General features: G+C 36.5%; 1 protein-coding gene across 1 annotated transcript in view; it reads left to right on the plus strand.

Annotated features, from left to right (window-relative positions):
• LOC149787682 (low affinity immunoglobulin epsilon Fc receptor-like) overlaps nt 1–17,326 on the plus strand; it is a 35,739-nt gene extending 18,413 nt beyond the window's left edge. The window contains exons 4-5 of the mRNA XM_089975631.1: nt 13,864–14,101; nt 17,238–17,326. Of these exons, the coding sequence (XP_089831757.1) occupies nt 13,864–14,101; nt 17,238–17,259 (260 nt within the window). The 3' untranslated portion in view covers nt 17,260–17,326. The remainder of the gene's footprint in view (nt 1–13,863; nt 14,102–17,237) is intronic.
• The last annotated feature ends 7,851 nt before the right edge of the window (nt 17,327–25,177 follow it).

Genomic DNA, 25,177 nt, shown 5'->3' on the forward strand with positions numbered 1-25,177 from the left:
ATAAGTTCGGCCGCAAATATATGCACAAAACTGGTAAAAAGTCTTAGGACCAAATACAATTATGTATTACACATTCAAAAAATACAATTGTACTTGAGAGTGGGTATGCGTGTAACCAAGATTCATCGAGTGCTAGAAGTTTGTCAGCAAGCTTGGATGGTCTTATACATTCAGATGAATACAGACCTACGCACAAATGCCACCAATGATTTTGAAAAGGACATTTCAAATTCATTAGCTACGTCGTGTCTGCGAAAACCTTGGAGAATCTACACAAACGAATCTGAGTATGTCTTGGCAGTGATCGAGAGCAAGACAAACTTCGAAGGCTCAGCAATGATTCGGACATTCAGTCCATACAAAAATTTGTTGATGGACTTTGTGCCAGTCACAGAGAAAGATCGAAACTCAAACTGACAAATCCAATCTTTGTGGGATCGTCCGTGCTGGATGTACAAATTTTATTATGACAAGATCAAACCACTTTATCAGATTCGGGTCATGATGCTGTACATCAACACCGACTCGCTGCTGAAGCATATCACCACCGATGATCTATGTGTACGCGGACATGGCACAAGCAAGTTTGGTCAACGCATTTGACACCTACAGTTCCACGGCGGTTTCATCTCTCCAGTACCCATGCGCACTGTAGTATATTTGGATAATGTTTGTTTTTTGTGTCCATTGTTTTGTTTGTTTATATTAGTCTAAATTTTAAATTTAATGGGTGCAACCAAAAGTAATCTTGGCATTAATACATTATTAACGACCCATTTTTCGATTCATTCACCCAATGTTGGACTAATTGCATTTAAGTCATGAATAAAATCCACGTAGGCGCATTGACGTGAACTGATATGCTGTATACGCAAGTTCATGAATGTAAATCTCAGCATCAACTCGATTGATAGATGCTTCGCCGGGCATTGGTTCATTATTAGAATCAAGTTGTAGATCAAACAATTTACCAGGCCCGTAATTATTATATCAAGGAATATGCTTTTCACCTAGATATTTACTAAATTTAGTTCCTTTATTACTTTGTTAATTTAGCCGCGAAATCAATACCGCCAATGGTTTTAAAATCGGACCCCCTCAAACGTGAACGTGCTTGCTCCAACTCGAAAACAAAGTTCTTGTAGTCATTGCTCGTCCAGTATGTGTATGAACTTGAGTTAGTTTTTCTGCACGTGTTGTGGCTCGACATTGCACATAATACAAAGACATGATTGTATTATAAAGACAGACAATTATTCAGTTACATCTCTCAAGAGAAAATTCGCAGATGACTTTTCCGTCATTGATTTTTAGGCACAAGCCACCCATAACCGTCCAAGCAAGGTGACGCAGCCTCGTTTTCAAACTCATTTCGTGTACTGTCCATTTGCCCTGCTGGATCTAGAATAACTCAACTGTTGTTAAATATTATTTTACGAAAGGTCAATCTGGAATTGTTTGTGCGTGTTTGCGGCATCGACTAAAGATCAATCGTGTTATGATGTTTTGAAAGATGTTCATAAAGCGTTTAGAAAGTGATAAACACTCCAACATCGACTCATGTTTCTTCACTGACGAAGCTTATGCCATTATTAATATGTCTGCAAACAAAAACAATCTTGTGGTGTACGACGATTTGATGCTTGAAATTCAAGTCAATATATTATTATCACGAGGCCGACATAAAAAAAAACATACGTGATTTGTCTCAGAGATACGCTCGTGTGCCAAAGTGATTCGTGACAACTGTGACGTGCTGATAACATTTTGTGGCATTGAAGCGCATGGTCTTGTAAATATCCATTGGACTTGGTGAGCCACCGACAACACGTGAAACGAATATCGTGACATGTTTGCCCGTATCACATCAGACCCGTACAGATTTCACATCACTGATCTGACGTAAACTTGCAGTCAGGGGGTAAATATTGAGCGGGATTGCATGTGGGTGCGTCAGTTTAACAATCGATAACAAAATCATATCCAATATCCGGCAATAATACCATAGGATCTTATGAAAGGTAACGCCATGCTGATGCTTGCAATACCTTGGATTGCTTGCAGATGTGATACACGGTTGCAGGAAAGTCCAAGATATGTAACAGTTGCGACAGACTGAACTAGATAACATAGCGGGCTTTGAACTAATATTTGTGCTGCTGGTTAAACCAACAAAAGAAATTGTCTAACTTGCCAAGGATATTAAAAAGGGTACAAGAACAACCGTATAGCAAATGGAAGCGTTCCTCGGAACAGAAGAAGAACCTGGTCCAGTTCGTACGTTAGCCAAACGTTAGCCAAACGTACCAAGGATATTAAAAAGCCACAAGAACAATTGAAAAGGTTATTACCAGCTTGCCAAAGTCAAAGGAAAAGAAGACGTCGGAAAAACTGAAGAGCCACCTCCAATGTATCAGTCAATGCGGGAAACACCTAAATAAATGTTTAATGAAAACGGTCGCCAGTGAATCTTTGAAGTCCCCATCAGTGCAGGGTTGTTTGTACAACCCAACTGGCAAACTCTAGTGACGAAATAACCTCATCTCAAAACATAGAAAACGTATGGTCCAGATGGAAATTGAGAGAATTTTCTGTGTTTAAATGGCCGTTAATATACTATAGTGTAATACTTTAATGAAAGCTGGGCAAACTCATAAAGCAATTAAAGAGGTGAAAGTTTTTAAGGAACTCCTGCACGTGGAAGAAAAAGAATTTTACACCTTAACAAAAACGTGTGTAGACAGAAAATAAAACTTGCAAAACCACCCAAAAACAATCTTCAACCGAATCTGATACATTAGACAAACAAGTACAAAGGGAAATAGAAGATCAACATAAATAGGGCCTTGGTGTACTGTGTGACCCTAACGACCATGCTGATCGATTGGAAATACTTATGGCATAAGTTCGTTCGGGCAAAAATGCGCCCGATATCATCAATGAAGCCACATATATTTGTCAGCGATTGCTCACTAGTGATCTTATAGACAGATATACATATCGTGGGCTGATGCATAAACTTGTGAAGATATTCATAATGTATATGACGAGCAAAGTTTGCTCACGGATGATGAATTCTGAAACGATTGAAATGGTTCTTCTTTTGCGTGAACTCCATGCAACAGCGCAACAGGTAGTTGTAAATATAGCCTAGAGCGTAACTCCATGCTTGCAATCTCGTCAAAGATTTCAGAATTCAGTGTGACTTTTTCTGCACCTGTGACCACTGCGGAAATTTCGATCCCAACTGTTTGGTGTTCTTCCCGCAAATAACTAATTTTTGTTTCAGCAGACAATGACGCGTACTGGTATACTATGTTTTCAGCACTATACTATGTGCTATATTCACAACATACACTGGCGCGTATGACATAGAATCGATCAATGAAGAAATTCGACGAAGAATTTCGTTGGTGACTGGCAAAGACTGTACAATTTTTATACCTATACGTCAGCCCACACTCAGTTCCGCCTTCACCATATAATCTGAAACGCATGTTACTGTCATTACACGATCATCCATAAGATCCAATTTAAGTCGGCCTCGCCACATTCCAGATAAAAAATGATTTTTAATTGTGTGATGTCATATTATGCCTGTCATTGTGAGAAGTACCTCAGCAACGCAAGTCAATGTAACTTGCAACGCCATCGATGGCAATTATAAAAGCAGGTCTGAAACGACAGGCGTAGTTGTTTAGCGTTAGATACTGGTCTGATCTTCACCAACCGTGTAACTGGGTGATTTTATATCAATTTCGCCCGTAGTACTTGTTTATACTCCATGCCATAATAATCGATTGACTCATATTCGTTTTTACCTTGTGGATCAAGACAGTCACGTAATTGATAAACGTAGTGAAACTTTAACGAGACCATTGTACATTGAAGATCGACCGGACATTTAATAATAACAATGAAAAGTTATGCGTTGACGTGTAAAATCCATTCTCGTAGTTAACGCGAGAAAACCAGTGTACCTGACCTATTACTAAACTGGTGATGTTGTTCGTGGATTATTTGCGAGTGCACCAAAAGCATTCACATCCTTATCATCACGCCCCTTGCTCATGGCTCAGCAAGTACCAAAGCGAGTGGTGGATTGTATTAAAAGTGCCGCTGTGGATCGATGATAACAACTGGGCTCACAGGTAACTCATGATCAGTCGCTTCGAGATCGAATAAGGCGATTAATAACACGAGCATATAAATCGGCTCCAATTACATTACCAGCGACAAATTTAATGACGTCTGTAGTTAGTAAAGTCGTTAACAAAGCCACTCATTAGCGATTATCAGCTTCAACGATTGCAAATCTGGCAATGGGAAGTGAATGTGCACAGTATTGATAAAAATCATTAATGGAATAGTATTCCTACTCGAATATATATTTGATCCAGCATTTGACATAGGAGCGCCTGTGCCAGTGAATCGAAGCAAGAGATATTTTCAGTACTACTCTTACCCTGCCAGAGACCCCAATCAGTTAAAATTCGAATTGCTAGTGCAAGACACACCCAGATTTTTCCTTCCATGTGAGGCATTCTGGGAAGTCAAGTTGAAAACTCGTACAGAATGACAGTGCCGATTATCCCGCCAATATCACAGGGATTTGTCAACAATGGCATTGAAGCGTTGTTTTACAGTGCGCGTTATTCCATCGGTGGAAAGGGAATCGAATCCATTTCGGATAGCGTTGAGATGGCCACAGTAATTATTGGACTAGCTCGGTATAGCGATGATTACACAAGAACAACTGGCCAACAATGACGTTTATCAAGGATACATCTGATAAAGCGAAGTCTCAGCAATATTTAATTAGGCGACCTAAAACATATACCAAGCCTAGTGATACAGATATACAAGCTGTAGTTGTGGGCCCTAATGGCACATTCAGTGGTGGATTTTCTCAGCGCAAAGGACACCTTCGTTGAGCATCATTATGATGTTCATACAAAATTCATGTCAGTGATATATTGGTTTTTGCAGAGATGTTCGCAAGAGTATTTTCGAGTCAAACACATAGTGAATTTAACCCGCAAAAAGTTCCAACGATGCAACTGTCGTGGTGCAGCTGCTGCTGCTCGTATAGTTGTACTATAAATATTAACCTCGTGGATGCCTGTGTTATGCCCTTCAACTGTACAGAATCACACTTGTTGCCATTTATGCATTCTGGAACCACTTCAACGTTGTCGTTTCTCGCGCATACCTCAGACGCGTACTCATAAACTGGTATTGCGAGGCAATTTACTTGACTTACTTTGCTGTACTTACTTAAAACGGTTTTCTTGCACCAAAACATGTTTATGTGGCATTTCAACTTGCAAACGTAGACAATGTCCAAACTCATAGCATAATAATAGTTGACGGCAAAGAGGTGACTGGGGTTTCGCTGCAATTAAACTGCTATCAAAACCTTCTGAAGAAATTCATCTTCACTTTACAACCAGCCATATTGTACGTGCATATTTTAATCTGTGGTCATAATAGGACCGGTATCAAAACGTTGACGCTGGTTTGCAGATTTCACAACACGACTTCAAGGCACTATATCCAGATGATTACATTTCACTGTCACACCTAGTGTTGTTCGGGTAGGCCTTGTCGATATGCGTTTTCATGTACTTGTAGGTAACGCTGGTGGCTACTATCGACTCTGTACTGTGATACTATCTGACAAGACACTGATGTTGGAGTGTGCTTGTGGTCGAATGAGAGTGATGGGTGACACATGTGGAAAATTCATACTTAAATTAGTTACTTGTCTGAATAATAATATCCAAACACGAAAATTAACTTGCAAAATAAAAATAATTTTGGGTCACAATGAACCTTTCTCCAGCAAAATTACCTTCACATCTGTCCGCGTGGTTAACCCACATAGCTCACTCATGTTAAGCACACCTCAGTGACGTTAGAATTATCAAAGTCAGAGGTCCAAGTCAAAGCAAAAATAAAAACAATTTTGAGGTCACAATTAACCTTTCTCCATCAAAAGTACCTAAAAATCTGACTGTGTGGTTAACCCAAACACAGTTCGCTCACGCTAAGCACACCTCAGTGACGTTAGAATTATCCAAGTCAGATTTGACACAAATGGAAAAGACCGGTGGAATATTTCAAACTTCTTACAGCGATTGCGGCATTGTTATCAGCAGCGTCTCCAGCAGTTGCAAAAGCTGCCATATATGGGGCTGTCGAAACTGCATCGTGAATGTCTTTGAAAGAAGAAGTCAATGGACGCACACAAAAAGAAGAGGCCTTCGATTACCCTCAGACAAAAGTCTTTGATACCCGGTCGCATTAGATGACGCGTAAAATAACCAGTCGTGATTTACTCGCTATGGCAAAATGAATTAAACATTTTCCTGGTGATTTTATGATAGATAGGCTTGCGTCAATAGTGCCACGCACACGTGAAACTGGCAACATCAATATGGATTCATCAACAGGTCGTCACAATCACTGGGTCTCATACGTCGTAACACCTCAAAATGGTTTCCATTTTAACTCGTATAGGCTGCGGACACAATTAAAGGTGGTGGATAACTGTATCATGGGAGTGGAGACGAGGACATGTGTAAGTGGGCCGAAAGGGTAATAAAAAAAGGCGAAAGCCCCACTTTTATACTACCAAAGTGGTTATTCAGATATGATGAGGTAATAGATGTAGAAGAAACATTTGTTAAATAGTTACTGGTTGATAACTACTAAGGTACAAATATTTTGTTTACGATGACTGGTAACATTCATAGCCTAAGAGAGAAATCAACAAACATAACGAAACTAGCTTTTAGTGGTAGACATTTTGAAATGTCGGTGATAGTGCAAAATTGCAACTCTGTAATAGATTTTAGAGACAATTCTCGTTGTCTGGTCGGCTTTTAAAGCAAGTACAAAAATATCAATTCAAAATACTATCACTGAAAGTGATCGTGTCACTGGAGATCTGCAGAGAGATATTGCTAGGTTTTAAAAAAGAGAAGAAAAGAGGAATAAACTTTCAATGAGAACTGGTTTGCATTTTTATTACATGGTGTTTGTACCGGACACAATTTCCGTCTGTAGAAGGTATTCTATATATGCACATTACCTTCGATATGCTCACATGTCTATAAAATACCGTATACACGTTGTGCACCAATCGTGTATAAGAAGTCTGTGTTACTCCATTCATTCTGATGCTATGCATCTTGAGATTATGCGACATGAGTGAATTTGAGCTCTTGATAAATTTCTTTACATTAGAGAAGACTGTTTCGGTATTTTTCGAATATTTAATTTGCTTGTCACGGATTTTTTATGTCGTTGTAAACTTATTTTTATCTTTAATGAATAAAGTTTTGCCGTTAGTATATAAATCTCTTTTTCTTACCGGTGTACCGTGTTGTTCGATCTTGAATAGAACAAGAAGATTTTGTTTAGCTTTAAGGATCACTGAGACTATGTCCTTGGGATATTCACCATCATCACTGAACATGTTTCATTCTTCGCGTCGATGTAAATGTATTATGCCCCAATTAGTTATATAATGAATCAGTATAGGTTGTTAATGGTATTATTATATCAACTGTATTTGTTCCTAATGTTATTCCTGTGAAATTCATCCATCATCCACGGACCTAATTATAATACAAATCACGATAGTTCTACTTGATTTATGTGATTTATCATATTTTCAGACTAACTAGCACCAAGGTATCGTCGTCAATAATATATGTTTCCAATGTTCACAATAGTTTGCGTACAGTTAGCTTTCTTCTCTTGTAATCATCTCTCAACTTCTTTTGCAAGGAGATAAGTCCCTTTTTATCTGGTACAGGTTTTTCAGGTGCAAATGGGTGGTCTTTGATATTTTCGTTCAGATGTAGTAGACTATCCAAGCGTAGCTCACAAAGGCAACATGTATCACTATTGCCATCTTCCCTAACAGATGCACGTCAAGTATAACCTTGCGCAACAACGTCAGGTATTTCGAGCAGAATATCTTTTGCCCGTCTGAATTCCTTGCTACGGGCATGTATTGGCCCATAGTCCAGGAATGTAAGTCATTGATCCAAGGTTACATAATATGAGATTTTTCTTTATTATCATCGAGATCAGCTTCGTTGCGCTCTGCGATTAGTACGTTATCCTCAATTTCACAATATGATATTTATTTGCTTTTGCGTGCATACGTCTTGTACAATAATAATTCGGGGCCCTGAGTCTCCGAGTGGTCTAAAGTGCTCTCCGTTACGGATCACTGCCATCTCACCTCTGTCTGCGTGGGTTCGAGTCTAGGATTCGGCCAATGTGGATTTGTGACGAAGCTTGCCAGTAGTTTCTTGTGGGTAGGTGGTTCTTCCCCGGGTTTTCCCGGGTTTTTCCTCCACGATTAATGCTGGCCACCATGAATAGCCTATCGTGTGCTGAAAAATGGCGTTAAACCCCACAACAACAACAACAACAACCATAATAATTCCACCTCCAATTCTGCTGTCGATTGTGAGCAAATGTATCATAACCTGTCGCACGTTCTAACTAAACACCAGACATCTTTAAATCCGTATCAAGAGCTAGTTCTAGTGCTCGTAAATAGCAAGCAGGGTCTATTCATCTATTTATAGAAATGTCACATGATTTAAAACTATATTTGTACATTTTATAGTATATTATGGTAATCGTCAGTCAATATGTTTGAATAATCAAACTTGGATTAATCGTTTCTTTCGATGATGTAGATGTTTCATTATGTTTTCCAGCGCTTACACTGTATTCAAATGGGGATATATATATCGCCATTACCCCATACTTTTACCACTTCAGCTTGATAAGTTTTACAAGCGTCTTAATAAGCAAATGCCTGCCACATTAATTATTAGTCGCATGTGTTTTTGACATCTGAAACTACAATCATAGTCGTTATAAGAAGATTTCTGTGCAATCCGGTCAAGTGGTCATGATCGCGAACTTTGCATTTAAGCGTTCTCACAGACTGTGTGGTGTATTTACAGACTTTAAATGTTTCTCATCTTCACTTGAGAATTCGAGATGTTTTGCATTTTTTTAGAACTAATTCTTTCTACTTTGGGAATGTATTTTAAACTGATTCCATATTAGAGTAAAAACATTTACCTATTATGAAATCAACAAAGTTATACATGTTTCCTTGTAGCGGTTGAAAACAGTTTATGTGTCATATTAATTATTGAATACTGTCAAACGTCAATTGCTTACTAAATGAAAGGGTCCTGTGGAACATTTTTATATATTCTATTGTTTTTAAGTTTCCTCAGTTGGCCGTTTCATTGGCCTATTTATTAATTATAGCTTTACCTTCACATAACCAAATTGTGCAATTTGACCCATTTTTTACATTAGATATACCAGTATGTATTGTTCCTTCTTGTGTCCTTCAAATTTATATATGGCTATTGTGTGTGTGTGTGTGTGTGTGATTTGGATTTTTAACGTAGTTTTAATAATTGTTCAGTCATATCTCTAGATGTCTGCAGTGTGGAAGTATATGGTGATGTCTAACACTGGGGCATCATGTATCATAATTTCCCACCCAGTCACTTTATCCTGACACCAAGCAGACCAGTCCGAACACCGATACATTAATGCTGAGCGCCTAGCGAGGCAGCTGTTATTACCATTTTTATAAGTCTTAGGAATGATTCATCCCGAGTTCAAACCCGCGACCTGCCGCATTCGAGGCGGTCGCTCTAGCCACTCTCAACAATTTTCCTGTAGTACCCGATGAGTAGCTTACCCACATGGATCATCCCTGGGGCTAGATCAGAGAGTGTAACCCAAATGTCCAATGCATGTGTTATAGCCTTGAAGATGGCACAAAACAACATTCAGATCTCTATCTATAAGATTTTAAATCTTAATTTGTTTTTTAAAAATTCCAAATAACTAACCATAGGAATGAACCCCATCCCAAACGTCATAATTAAAATTGTAAAATAACTATGTATTTCTAATGTCTACCCCAAATCATATCCCAGAGTATTAAGTCTGTGTCTTTAATGATATAGAAGATACATTGCATTACTAATGGAGGGACAGACAGACAGACATATAGAATCTATGTTGGGGTTTGGGCCGAGACAAGGAAATCTCAGTCAAGGGTTTATATTATTTGTCTCCCTACGAGGCTTGCCCGAGTGGAGAGACATATAATATAAACCCGCGACTGAGGTTTCCTTGTCTCGGTCGAAACCTCAACGTAGATTATTTTTCTCACCCAATATTTTCCTTTAAAGTAAAAAGAATTCTTCACTAGTGTTCACGTTCAATGTTTACATGCGGCGTATTAATATAAATATGTTAATGAGGGCTGTGGTGTGACCGTTGCGTCCGAAGTACATAGTTTATACGCGTGAGCAAAGAAAAATAAAAACATAAAACGTCACATAATAATGACGTATTATCACATTTAATATATGGATGTTATATGAAATTGACAATAAATAATTAATATTTATTACAAGAAACTGTTTTTTTTTCATCAGTTCCAATTTTGAAAAGGTATATTGTAAATAATAAAACGATATTGGCTACTCAGCTCTACTCTAGTTACACTTGGTACAAGCTGTAACGAAGAGTAACATCTTTCTTTAGATTATTCATTGGGAACTATCGTATATAACTATTCTTTTCTTTGGTATAGGTGAAACTGTGTGTGACATACTTGTGTTGTCCTAAATATTGATTGTAAAATTACATCTGTGTATAATAATAGACCCTCCAAAAACTGGCTCTAGCGGATAACCATGTGCTAAACTTTCAAGTTCGCGGATTCTTTGAAGATTTATTTTTCTGTCCTGGAAATATGGCAAGTGTTACAGTGAAATTTGCTTATGGAATTATAAGCTGACGGATAAATGATTCTTCTGGCTGGTAAGTGTATTATTTGTCATTAAATATTGTAGGTACCTTTTTGATTCAACCGGGGCACAATGGAGATGCTTAATAAAATTAGAGAAAAAGCATGTTTTAGATAACCCTTTTCTGGCTGTTACTAAGTTTTCCGTAGTTGTTAAGATAGTAGGGAGGCTATGAAGTTTATAGGTCTATAGTCTGTATGCATGGAGCAGTGTTTCCTATTATATTGTTCATTTCACACAGCACTGAGAATTTTATCCTATCTGTAGCACAGTCATTTTCAGGTCAGCGTCATTAAATGTAGCTAACAGTATATACTTTGTTTCACGCGAAGTATTTAAAATTAGGTAGCTTTAGCTACATTTAATGACGCTGATTTAAAACTGTACTGAGCTAGGACTGCATATAGGATAGAATTGACCATGCTGTGTGGAACGAACAAGCATAATACCAAAATGTACCTTATTAATACGATATTTCAATTGTCTTCTAATCTTTCATAAGATGTAAATTTTCCGTTCAACTGTGATGACTACAGAAGGAATAGCTGTGCGGTACTTACAAATAACAAACGGGAAAAGAAAAAACTGCAAATAACAAATTATGCACCTTGTAGATAATTATTATTTGTATTAGTAGTAGTAGTATTAGTAGTTGTAGTTGTTGTAGTAGTAATAGTAGTACCTAATTTGAAGAAAAAAGGTTTTACAGTTTGTGGTTTTGTATGAAACGTTCAGTATATCATTTCGTGGTATTTGTGATAATCGAGTTGCCCAAAAGATAACTTCAATATATAGTGAAAGTTTTATCTGTATGACGATAGTGGACAGCAACACTATTTCACATGCAAACATTCATACGAAGTATCATTTCCCTCTTGCCAAGAACACAAATTTAAGTATTTTGTAAACAGAAACTGGATGTACTAAAGGTAAGGTATAGATCTGATCAAGGTTAATATATACATAGAAATCCTTCACCATATCAGCTAAACTTCTATCATTGTAAGATACGTTCACAATGAGTATCTACGGACAAGAGTTATGGATTCTAATACACGAGAGTCACTGCGGTATTTGGTCGCTTGAATGGTTCTCTTATACATGGTTTGTAAGATTGTTTATGTGATGTGATACCTTAAAAATGAATAAGAAATATAAACCAAAAAATATTCATGAAGCAAGATGCCCTACTCATTGCATCTGCAGTACATGAAATGCGCAACAAAGAAACATAGAACAAAGCGACGGAATTGGAGTATAAGTATCATACATTTCTGAAATCAGTAATATGAATGACATTAGAAACTGTTTCTAGTTATGTAGATAGCATACACTGCAATCATGCAATTAGTTCAAGATCACAAGGATGCGTATATTTGTACGGTTTCACTCCGCACGTTAATTTCCAGTAACGATAGCATTATCCACTATATCAAATGCATATCCATTTCCCCATCACTAATGTATGTAACACTACATTGGTGATTCATCAGTAATAGAGACTGTGAAGTTAAAACTATATAAGGAGCTCTTTAACAAACTTCAACTAATTTTCCATCGCTTGTAAACGTCTAGGTCCACTGTATCTGTTGAACTTTCTGCCTTCTCTTCCTTAATCAGACAAATCCTATTTCATTACTTCTTCTGGGGTGTGGGTTTTCATTATTCGCATGGTTACATGGAATCATTAGTTTCCATGGAAACAGCCACAGTTGTTCGAATATGTATAGCTTATTCATGTGTGCTATTTATAGAACTCAAGAATGACATCGACCCATTTCAAATCTGTGAATTTGACTTCGATTATCTATGTAAACCCAAATGTTACACAGTAACGTACCAGTCGAGAAATTATGCTTTTACAAGATCTACAATTCCATTAAGTTTTCGGGAATTTTATGCTTTATATTTTGTATATTATGCCGTAGTGCTGTTTTAAAAGTCTTTTTATAATCTTATTTCATGCAGTGAATTTTTATAACAAAAATTATTCCGAAATGTACGACTGCACTCGAACAGATTTCGTTGCTTTGATATGGAAAAGTTGTTGCGAAACATCATCGTATCCAAAAGAAGATGTATTAATTCAGATTTTACAAGTGCACTCGGTATGGCTTTAAATTCTACACCAGATGGCAGTAATTAAATCTTCAAGTATGTTCAGGTGTTCTCGTACAACTAACGAAACAGCAATAATTACAATATAAAAGTGTGGTCATAATTTCATGTCCATGGCCAGTAGATCACATAATGGGCAGGTGCGAGTGATTACTTATATTTTATTAGTGGATGATTTTGAATATATATATAACCGTTGGCATTAGGCCACTTAAACAAATTGAACTATTTCAAACTTTGCAAGTGTTGGATATACTCATGTGTATATCGATGTTGCAGGGCAAATACATAATATTCAAGGTTTGTCACTGTCATCTAAACTATTTCGTTAAGCATCTTTTCTTCCATGTTGTTTTTGTTTGCTTCACAGCTCAGACAGTGAATCAACCGAGAACAGCATGAATACACTGAGATAATTGTCAATAATTCACTATATTGCTGCGATTTTAACGAAAACATCTATCACAATTTTGATCCGCGTCTTCTAAGCTCCATTCGATATTCATGTTTTACTTTTAGTTAAATTGATCCAGTCTATATCCCCAGTTGCCATTGATATATTCATTTCTCGACGAGAGTAATAAACTGTTTGGAAATTGATTAAGTTAAGCAAGTTGTTTATCTACGGGAAATGTATTATAAGAGATGTCGAGATGTGTGGATTATGATAATGAACTCAAGCTAAATAAAAGATGTAGTGAATTCAGGGAAGCTATTCCCCCTTGCGGAAGATATCGGTGACAAAACTGAACCATTATTCTGCAAACTCCGCCCCTCATGAAAAATATTTTGATAGATATTAGAAATCATGATATAACATAATTTTTCTTTTGCTATTGGTTGTTTCTTGTTTATCACCTAGGTGAGACATGGATTGGTGCGACAGACATTCTCATAGAGGGAGAGTTTGTTTGGGCCAATAGCAATATCAAGCTTTCATCGCATTCTTACACTAATTGGCTTCCCGGTGATCCAAACAATGGATATGAGAATGAGAACTGCGTGTGTATGTACAACAGCGGATTATGGGTCGACGAACAATGTTCGCGTACTGTACATTATATATGCGAGAAGGAACCAGTACACGAGATAGTCATGATGTATGTAACACAAAATCAATATGGCTTCTACAATTCAGATAAACAATGTAAACTTGCATCATTTCTGTTCCTCATGTCTGTTCCTTTACCGTCCATGAGCCATTGTCAATGACACTGTCAGGTTTAAATTCCGGTACAATTAATAGAATAGTTGTCGGTTAACTCGCAAACATCATCTTGCTTTCAAACACCATTTCATTCCCCCAACCATCTTAAGTTTAAAAAAATATTTACAAGCCATTAACTTTTGAGTTTTCAATACAAACAGACCTTAGCCACTCAAAAAGCAACACGTTTTTCAAACTCCGAGTATAGGAAACAAATATTTTATTATTTTCAACTATTTTAGTTGACACACATCTGAAGGTTTAAGAAATGTTTATCTATTATCAATAAAACACCAAGTGACATTTATTTTATGAGAAATGAGAAACCATAATTAGTTCCTATTTGATTCCGAATAGTTTAATACATACAAAAATAGGTAAGGAATCGTAAAGTGAAGATAGGAGTTCGCATAATACTTCTACCATGTTATAAGCATTATTCTACATACGACATTAGTTTTAAACTATGATAATAAACAGGATTGTAAACATTTCATTTTTCTTGTGTGAACTTCGTAATTTGTTTAATTTGTTCGGATAACTGATTGAGATTTGTGTAAGGATCATGGACTAAACACCTTATCATTGCCGATAGGACTACAATGACTCCAAGCAAACCTGATCCTAGATCAGTTCCATGTGCTTCTACTCCTTCCCCCTGCTCTGTACCTCCTGACCCAAATGAATAATTTCACTGGACTTATTGTAACTTAATGAGATGGTTTTAAATACAGCTAAAAAGCGTCTTTTTATTAGCCGATAATGTAGTTTTCTTACTGTTGCATTAGTTGGCATTTTGCTTGCAGCTTTGATAAGATGTGTAGACAGAGGAACCAAAATATTAGAAAGTCCTAATGTATTTGTTTCTAAAAGAAAGAGAGAAAATTAAACCAGTTCTTGCAAAAAACTCAAGACAAATATATATGCATTTATTATTATTATTATTATTATTACCATTATTATTATTATTATTATTAATGATATTTTTATTTCTTTGCAATTTCAAGTACACTATCATTCTTATTTACGAAATTTTCACTTATATTTTCTTTTTTCATTTCATTGTCTATTATTTCACGAATTACTTCAGACTATTATCTCTGCTGGAATTATACAACTTCATCCTTTTTATTTCTGTATCCATGTTCAATCCTAGCTAAATTCTGTCTTAGAACTTTTTCAAGTTTTGGATAATCAGCAATGCTACCCGATATCACAACAATATCACTAGATTCTACAAATAAAATATTTCAACAAATACTATATTAGAGTTTAATATTTATATATGAAATCTATTTTTAAAATGGTGCTGTGATAGTCTGTTTCTCCTAAATTTAATTCCTTAAATGACGTTTTCTTGAATCTTAAACATTTGAAACAGATTATATATGTTCTTTTCAACTTGACACCTTAAAAACAGATGCCATATTACTTTATGTTTTGATTTAATTATTATATTACCTTCATTTATGAATATCTTGTTATCCTGCAGAATGGAGTAAGTCCCTCCTGTTTTGTTTCTTCTACAAACGTATGATCATATATACTTTATAATTAGTACACAACATTTTGTTGTGCAATCTTTATACTTTTATACCATGCAATTTCTCTACAATATAGTCCTATAAGATTTTTACGTTATTAATTACACATTTATTTTCCCCTTGAGGTATATCCACTCATTTTTAGGAAGAATTCAAAAGCTATTCGAAGTTATGCTAAACTGTATTTGATCTATCATATCGCTATTTGAATTAAAATATTTGTTCATCAGGTAAAGGTGCTCCACATAGGTTTTCGCATTTGAAGGTTGTTATTAATTCTTGTACACTTTTATATGTTAAATGAGATATTCCACAGCCAGCTGTTGCCATCCATACAGCCCAGTTTATTTTATCTTGCCAAAAGTTCATTTTACACTGTGCTTTGTATCTGTTAAACAGTCATAACAATGGAATCTTAAAGGTTAGTTGTTAACATATATAATTGGTTTTATGCAGAATATTTGCTTTCGGTGTAGTAATTTTGCATCTCAGTAAACATGTATGCAATATCTTTGCTAACTGAAGCGTTCAACTGAGTTACCAAACTGAAATAATGAGAGTATCATTATTTCTTTGCCAAATATTTACACTTTAAATTCATTTAACTTTTTGAAGTGATTTTGGATATTGGAAAATTAAACTGTATAACGTATAGATTATTTAGTGGAGATGTGGCCTAAAATATTTGTAAATATTAAGATGCTTTTGGTCTAGAAGTTATCCAACAGTTATCGTACCACATGTAAATTATACATGTTTGTGTTTGACTTTATTGTACATTGAGCTAAAAAAAGAAAAACATTTTAAATATAATTGCACTGCATTTTGTTCCTACTGGAACAAAATTGAAGAAGCGCAAGGAAGAAGATGCAATAGAAAATCTTCACACTGCCGATATTATTATGGCTATAGCTGGCACAGATCATAAGTTTTGTTTGAAATGTGTATCTTTGAAATTACGAAAGCCTCAGCGCAAGGACTCAAGATGAAGCCAAAGCCACAGCGCAGCAGTGAGAATAATCAGAAACAAAGAGCTATAATGTATTCACCATTAACTTTATATGCTTCTTGAAGGCTCTGATCAGAGCTTAGTGATCCATTATATGGCAGTCAAATCCCAATGACGATCTTCAATACAATTTTGGATTTAAAACAATCACTTTACGCACGTTGTCATTATTGGACACACATATAATTCAAACTAACGGATGTACAACGGAAATCGTAGTTGTTCAATTGTTTTTATTTTAAGCATTATTTTTCAATAATACAATAAGCATTTTTTATCAACAAAGTGATTTCTTCTGTATTTCGGGGAATTTTTTATTGCATGGATTTTAATTATCATCAACTCTTAAATAACTTCATCTTCTATTATATGGTTAATAGGCAATGTTCCTTTCTCAATAAATAATCGAACGATAACAATTATAACAATTAAATGGAATTATAAATTATTCAAACCTACTTCATTTTTTCTTTCAGACCAGAGAAAGTCGTTGGATAAATGTCATTGACCTAATATGGCTACGCAGTGTTTCATTTCGACGAGTTTTGTAGTGCGCATCACTGAGTTTCAATATAAATATTTTTTCTTTATCGTCTTTGTTATTTTTACCTTTGTTAACGTCAATTTTTTATTTAAATGTTTGCTTGATCGGGTGACATTTTACAATATAAACTATAATTTTTTGTTCCTGATCAAATCAACTGATTTTTACCTATTTATTTCGTTTTCAATGTCTTTTTAGATGTCGGCTTTTGGCCAGCAACATGATGCATTCATTGAACCATCTAGTGGCAATAATTGCTGGATAATGTGTGCAAAATTCTTGCCGTTGTGATATTGGAATCCTTAGAATACGAATATTTATGTTTTCCCATAAGAAACATAGAGCATATCTACTATTTATACCCTGGATTTCGCAACTAAAATGCACAAAGTGCAATTGTGAATTGTCATAATTTATTGCACGGTTGATTCTTGCTGCGGACGGTGGTGAAAATCCATAAGTTTGCGTAATAATGGATTGTTTCGATCTTTGAAAGCTGTTAACGTTGTTTCCTATTGGAGACCTCATAATACTTAGTAACACTGAAACACTGTATTACTAATAAGTGCTTACTGCTACTTGTGACCACACTTTTACACAAAGAATCACTGTCTGTTTAACTCTTTGTCTCTCTGTGGCTCTCTGTCTCTCTCTCTCTCTCTCTCTCTCTCTCTTGTCCACTCGCTCTCTGTCTCTCTCCTGAGAGATTATTAACGCCAATGGCTTTGAAGTTTAAGGTACTATTAAATATTATATATTTCAGATTATAAAAAAAAGCAAACATAAATTAGATGTTTTAGAATTTGGTTTTCTATCTGTAATGTTGTTGATGCTGCAAAGATGAAATATAACTATTGTGTTCCACAATAAATATTATTGTTGCTTTATCATATAAAACTTTAAAATTGGTGTTGACTGCCTGAGTGAAGGAACATATTCAAGTCATGTGTTATAAAATCAGTTGATGTCTGTAGTTATTAAGCAAAGTAAGGGCATATCGATCAAATACACTTCGGTTAATATAAATCAATAGCAATATACACCCAAAGTTAGACTGCTGTAATGTTATTTGGAGATCCACTTTTGAAACGTATATTTGCAAATTATTTCGCTTGTACAAAATAGTTTGGAGACTCATCTGAGATAATGCTGAAAATACCCCAAATGCAATAAATGATGTTAAAATAATAACAGTAAGTGAATGAATATTTTTAGAAAGGCTAATCTTATGCACAGTGTTCAACAAATTATGACTCTATTATATCGCAAGAAACATCTTCATGCTAGAAAACAAGGCAACACTCCCAGTTTAAGACTGATTTCAGCTAACGAACTATTCATTTCAGAACCAAAATAAAGTGCGCTTTAAAAGAAAACTTTTCAATACTCGGTGCCACTAATTTGGAGGAGAATCCTAAGGGAAAGTATAGAACGTCCACATATACAAATGCATTTATTTATTATTCATTTAAATAGAGGAAACGATAAACCTGTTTGATTTGACAAATACATAACAATTTAATGTATATTAGTATCATTATGGGGCTGATGGACTGTTGTTACTGATATAGGTCAAAGCATTTTATGCCCTTAAATCACACGCGGATATATACAGTATACCTAAGATGTAGACAGTAAAAAATAATTCTAACGCTCGCGTTAAAGATTTTGTAAAATCCTGCCAGCATAAACTATGTAGCTCTTAGTAATTTGTTAAAAATGCAATTGTCTTTATGGGAGGAAATAAAATTAAACGAATTTGCACAGCACTGGTAAACATGCTGACAGGATAATATTTAGAAGAATTTCACGTCTGTAAATCAAGTACCTGTTCTGTGTGGCTAAAGCCTCTTTTCAATATATGGGTATGAAGTTTTTGGTTGTTTTCCAATTGTTCCAGTACAATCACGAACTCTGTGATGTTATTTATTCAATCTTCGATAGCCACCGAATATACTTTATTAATCATTCTGAGCCTCCTTTGTGCTGCCGCGAGAAATTCTCAATAAACACGTATTCGCTGATGTACTGCTAATGAAATTATTTCACCATTTTACTATTGATACACCACTGACAACATATCCGACTGGAGTACCTATGATAATTACAGTTGCTTAAATTCCATAAATACCAACGTCAACAGTAATAATCGCTTGTATTTTGCGAGTATCGCATTTCTCTTTGTGTTGTCATCCCGAAATGCTTGATTCGCTTCAATTTTGTTTCGAATTGGTAAGTTGCAGGGTCTGGCATAATTCTTCTTTTAATAATGTCATTGCGAAGAATAATTGCTCAATAGTTTGGCCATATACAGATGCAACACACAAGCGCAATTCTAATCATTTTTTCTTTTTTACTGGTACAGCTCTCATACAATGATAGAAAGTATCTTTCGGTGGATTATTTAACTTTCCGGCGATTGTGCTTTCTTGGAGTCTGGCATTGTGCATATAAAACCATTGTGATTATGCCACTGAATAGTTTCTGAAACGATTGTTCTCGTTTTCGCCCAAAAGCTGTTACACTTCCTTGCTGAATAACACGTCGGAAATTATCCTAGTTGAGTCAATCGTGGTGCAATATAACCATCAGGGAATGCGGCCGTGGTGGATTGGTCAGTGAACTCCACTTCATCATTTCAAAAACGACATGTGAGTGAATTCATACCTGGCTATGCATTCTGCGATTGAGGGTATGGAGTGCAAATGCAAAGATTCCAAGCTTCAAGGTGGCATTGGTACATAATGGTGGTCGAAAATATCGATTTTTATTTGGTTTATATAGGATTTTAGTTCAGCTTATACGAGGGTTTGTTAATACCGTTTCAAGTACATATGCATCAACACGTATAACAAAATCACAATCAAATTGGCATTACAGGTCAGACAGTCCATCAGTCCGTCGGAAAAAGCTATAACTGCATAACCGCGGTCAATAACGCCACGAGCATATTAGTGTTACCCTTTCTGTATACTGTTACCGTGAGTTTGACTATTTGAGGCTGACCTTGCAAATATATGGTTGTAATTAGGACTGAAAAGGATTAATTTTTCCATAGTAATAATAACTGGGGGGGGGGGGGGGGCACTGAACCATCCACAGCCTGTCGTAATATAACTGAAACTGATCTACATTACCCAATTCTTTCTCGTGAAACATCATAGGTGGGCCAGCGGAGCTGCATAATCGTGACAAAATATGACGAGTCAAAGAATTACCGTGGCAATGTCAACGTTGCTTAAATGTGTTTCGATTTCCATTCCGTTGATGAAATAATGGGAGCTATTAAAACCGTTGAGAACAAAAACAGCATGTGTATTGGTGGTGTAATCCATAATTTTGGTTTGTATCAGTTTTCCATGCATTTCTAACAAATCCTCACACAGGACAAAATACCTAGACGCATCATTCATTTGAAAGTCTATTTGTCCCCGTTGATCATGATCTTTTACCGGGAACGAATAATACAAAAGTCAGGCTTTTATTTAAGCTTCTATGTTCAATGACACTTCCATGTTAAACGGAGGGTCATATAAGTTTGCCATTGTTTATATATTATCGGTTTCGTCTAATATTGCTAGATGGTTCTACGCAATCGATTTCTAATCGATTGAACCGCTCGCATTCCCAGATTTTTTAACCGATCGGCGTCACTGTTCTTGATTCATTCAACGACTCGCATTGGAACTTGTTAGCGACTGATGACGCGCGCGAAGACAAGACCGCGACTACCTTAGCTGCTACAATAAAGTATCTTTGGACAGCATCGCAAAGATCCTCTTCGTAATGTGTCATGTAAAAATGGTTTTTCGCTTTAACCACACGTACAGGTAGTACAGGTAAGGGCCGATTGTCGCTGTATTAAATATCAGTTCGATTTTGAATTTTCATTTTCTTTAGTAAAACCTTCTTTTGGAGATCTAATATATGTCCGACTTGATCCAGATTGGTGAAACGACGAATCATCAATTTGCGATTTATGACATGAAAGATACACTCCAACGGCTTCAGTAATCCATATAGATTCACGTGGTTCCACAGTCCACAGTTTCATAACTGCCACTGATAACGTTATATGTGTAACTGCTTTAAATTCTTAAAGTTAGCATGATAATACATGCCGCGATATGGTATCCGGACCCTCCAGATCATGTGCGTAAGATTCGTTTATCCTAGAGAATTTTATTAATAACTTTGGGTCAATCTAAAATTGTTATTATTTACGGCTATTTGATGTCAACCTCTGTGCAGATTTAATTGAGCTGATATATCTAAATGTAGGTTCATGATCGTTTATGAACATAATAGAGTTTTGCCTAAATCCTTTAAGGTTATTCCATCATCCATAAAAATACGTCTACGGGTGGAATGCCGCCGAATTTCCGTAATTGCATAATAACAGCTGTAATACACGTGCGACAATGCTAGTACAGTCTAAAGTGTGCTTATACTGACACAGATAAAGACACGACAAAAGTTTGGTTTTGTTGATGTAAGGCTTGGCGTTGTATTTGCATTTACACTCTCGATCACAAAAAATATAGTTTGTGTAAGACGCAGGGCGTCTCAGTAAGAAATGCATCAGAACCCATCATCGGTGTCGTAATATACGTTATTGATGTCTTCTATGCAATCGTGAATCAGAAAGAGAAACGTCGGTATTGCCCAGAATATTGTTGTTGAGTAATCGCTAACACAATTGCGACCTCATTAACGACCTCCTGTACGTTGTTGCCAACCGATCTACGAGTTCATTTGCCTCTTATTGCTCCATATACACACATTTGAACCATTTGATTGTTCAATGTTTATCTCCATGTTTGCCTGCAAAACCACTTAGAAATTTTTCTTCTCCAATGGGGAGAGAGATCTTTCTTATTCGGGATGTACATCCTCTTTATAAGATTCATCGCGAAACTGACTAGACCCATATAATTGTTGAAAGAATTTTCGATCTTTATACTTAAAAGCATTACATAATTGCATTCTTTTTTCTTAACATTCTATAAACTTTAACAATCTCATTAAAATCTTTTCCATATATCTTTATTTTTACTGGTTAACTTATGAAGTCCAAGTACCCGAACAAGCAAATTAGTACCAATCATCACTGTTGTGGTTTTCGCAAATTGTTTCGCTTATTTTTATTCTTGGTTAGAAACTTCTTGGTTTCCTCAACGGTGAAATGCTTGTTCAAAGGCCTCTGTGAAATCTTCCGGTGCGTACTGTGGCAAGTGCAACAAATGTTGCGTGCATCCTTGTACTCACGAAGAATTTCTAGTTGATCACGGCTTTTCAACGTCGGTAAGCAGCCTCTGTTATGGAATAGCTGGTGGATTTCGTCATTGTATATGTTTTTGATGTTTGTTAAATTGCCGCTTTTGTGTCCTTACAGATTCAATATTTTCCCCCCGTTGGCTCTAGTCAAGTCAATAGGGAGGAAATCATAACGGTCCTTGGTGACATCCGAACATATTTTGCAAAACTAAATCCCACAAGTGCCACACCAAGTCGAATGAATGCTTGCAAGACCATGCGCGTCAATGCCACGAAATATCATTACTATTCTGCAGTTTCCTCAGATCTCTTTAGGTACGTGTGCGTAATGATGTGTTCCATGTATCACGTCTGTGTTCTTGTGTCAACCTCGGGAAAACATTCTCGCAGCGTTATCTTGATGTTTAAGCATCACACTTTCGTAAACGACAAGATTATTCCCATTTGGATCAAGGTTGTCAATGCTAGGAGCTTCATCAATTGTGGAAAAGAAATCAATTGTGCAAGATTTGTTTCTTGCCTAGGACTGAAGCGCAACCGTAAACTCTCTGTTTACCTCATAACATGATATATCGTCCGCTGACGGAGCAATGATGCATATCCGATCCCAAGTTATCCATCTCAAAATCAGATTAAACAACAGTTGAGATTTCTAAGATCATTCTGAGTCAAAGATTAAGGAGCGAACGGAGTTTGGATACATTTTTCTATGCTTGGATGCTATGGGCTTTGCCTGCAGAGTGAATTCAATGACAGTAAAAGATGAGCTTTGTCTATTTCGTGATGCTATGTTGAAAACTGGCACAGGCCGATGATGCTGATTACCCCTCCAATGCCAAAGTTGGATCTGTTAACAGTGATATCATGGCATTGTTTAACAGTGCACGTTATTCCTTTGATGGCAAGGAAATCGAATCACGAAGGTTATTGGGATTGCTAGATACAGCGATGGTTACACGAGAGCAGCTCACCCAATAGTCAAGAGCATAGTAAGACGATATTTGACACCTAATGAATGATCAAAGTTTCGTTGTGGTTAAACGGTCATCTGGAACCTTCTGAAAAAACTCGACTTGATTATGCAGTATCCATTCTTCTTATTACACGTGCAATATCACAGTCTTTAGTCATAGATGGGCCGGCATCAAAACATCGACACTGTCTACAAATGTCTAAACATGACTTTCATATGTTGCATCCGATTTATCACTTCTCACTGAAACACTTGGAGTTGTTCAGACAACCCGTTGTTCTGCTAAAAATGGCAGCAGTGGCTCCAGTGGATGCAAAAGCTGCAACGTTTGGGGCTGTCATAACTGCATCAGGGATGGCTGTGAAAAATGCAGTTAGTGACAAGTTCAATAAAACCGAAAGCATTTATTGATTTCACATTAATGTACGTGTAGTATTATACAACAATCTGTATTCACATTTACGGACGTTACCCACCTGATCGACACAATGCTGTCGTGGATGAAAGCCGATTTGCCTCTGAAGCGGATTTGTCTGATTTTACAAACAAGGTTGTTGGCGTTGACCACCCATGTGACCTTGTGATTTTAGAAGCTCACACCGACAAACCGAAAACGTCAAAACAGACACTCAAGATGTTATTGTAAAGTTGAAAGACGCCGTGGTGTAAACCTGGTTGAAGTCACTGAAAACTGTGGAATCGGAGACAGCTGTGTGTCGGTTGCGTTTATCAGAGACTATGTTGATAGTACTAATGTAGCAACATAACTACAATTTGATCAACAAATCACTAACGTACCATCACCGACACCACCAACGCGTGTGGTAAATTCATCCAGCATAATTGTCGGAATCTTATTCAAAGAAGGAGAAAATCCAATCTATCCTTCTAATGACGAGATAAAATGAGCAAATGGCGAGATCGTTTTTGATCCTGGAGAGAATGGTTTTTATAGTCCTGAACGTCATTTCTTAAATGTGCGCCAGTCCGAATCGATCCTGTTTGTCATAACCATAGCTAAAGGTTCATGGGGTCGAATGGATATGTCTTATCTTATTTTTTATTCACTTTATGAGAAATCGAACAGTATTCTGATGGAATCTTACACATTTGCAATTATACAGTTGCCGGAGATGAAATTCGGTTCCAAATATTCAACATTTATACGGACGGGTTCTTACCCATCTTTGGTTGTGTTTGTGTTAGCATTAGATTACTGTCGTATAATTCTTGATGGAATCTGACCGCGGTGATGTGGTTGCGGAATTTACCGATGGGGTGCTTGTTGACCTAACAAAGGATGTAAGCATAGATGGTGATTTTGTTCCACTTGTAAACGAATATCTGCTTCCAAGCGATGCTAGCAGACCCTCTTACACACTGAAATATAATCATGTGAAGGGTCAAATTGAAATTGATAGTGGGAATCACACTGACGATTTTAATGAAGGGTGCCAGACCACCAGAACGCATAATCGTAGGAGATTTATATAATCCCGAGTAAGAGTATTTTATAACAGCATGACGATTGCGCCAGTAGAAAAAGAATAATTGGTTAGAAGTACGTGTGCGTATTGCTCCTGCGTGTGATACTAAAACCGGGCAAGGTCTGCCTGTCGTCG

Source organism: Sinohyriopsis cumingii, chromosome 11 (genome assembly GCF_028554795.1).
Source record: "Sinohyriopsis cumingii isolate HCF-2022 chromosome 11, ASM2855479v2, whole genome shotgun sequence".
Classification (NCBI taxonomy): Eukaryota; Metazoa; Mollusca; class Bivalvia; order Unionida; family Unionidae; genus Sinohyriopsis; species Sinohyriopsis cumingii.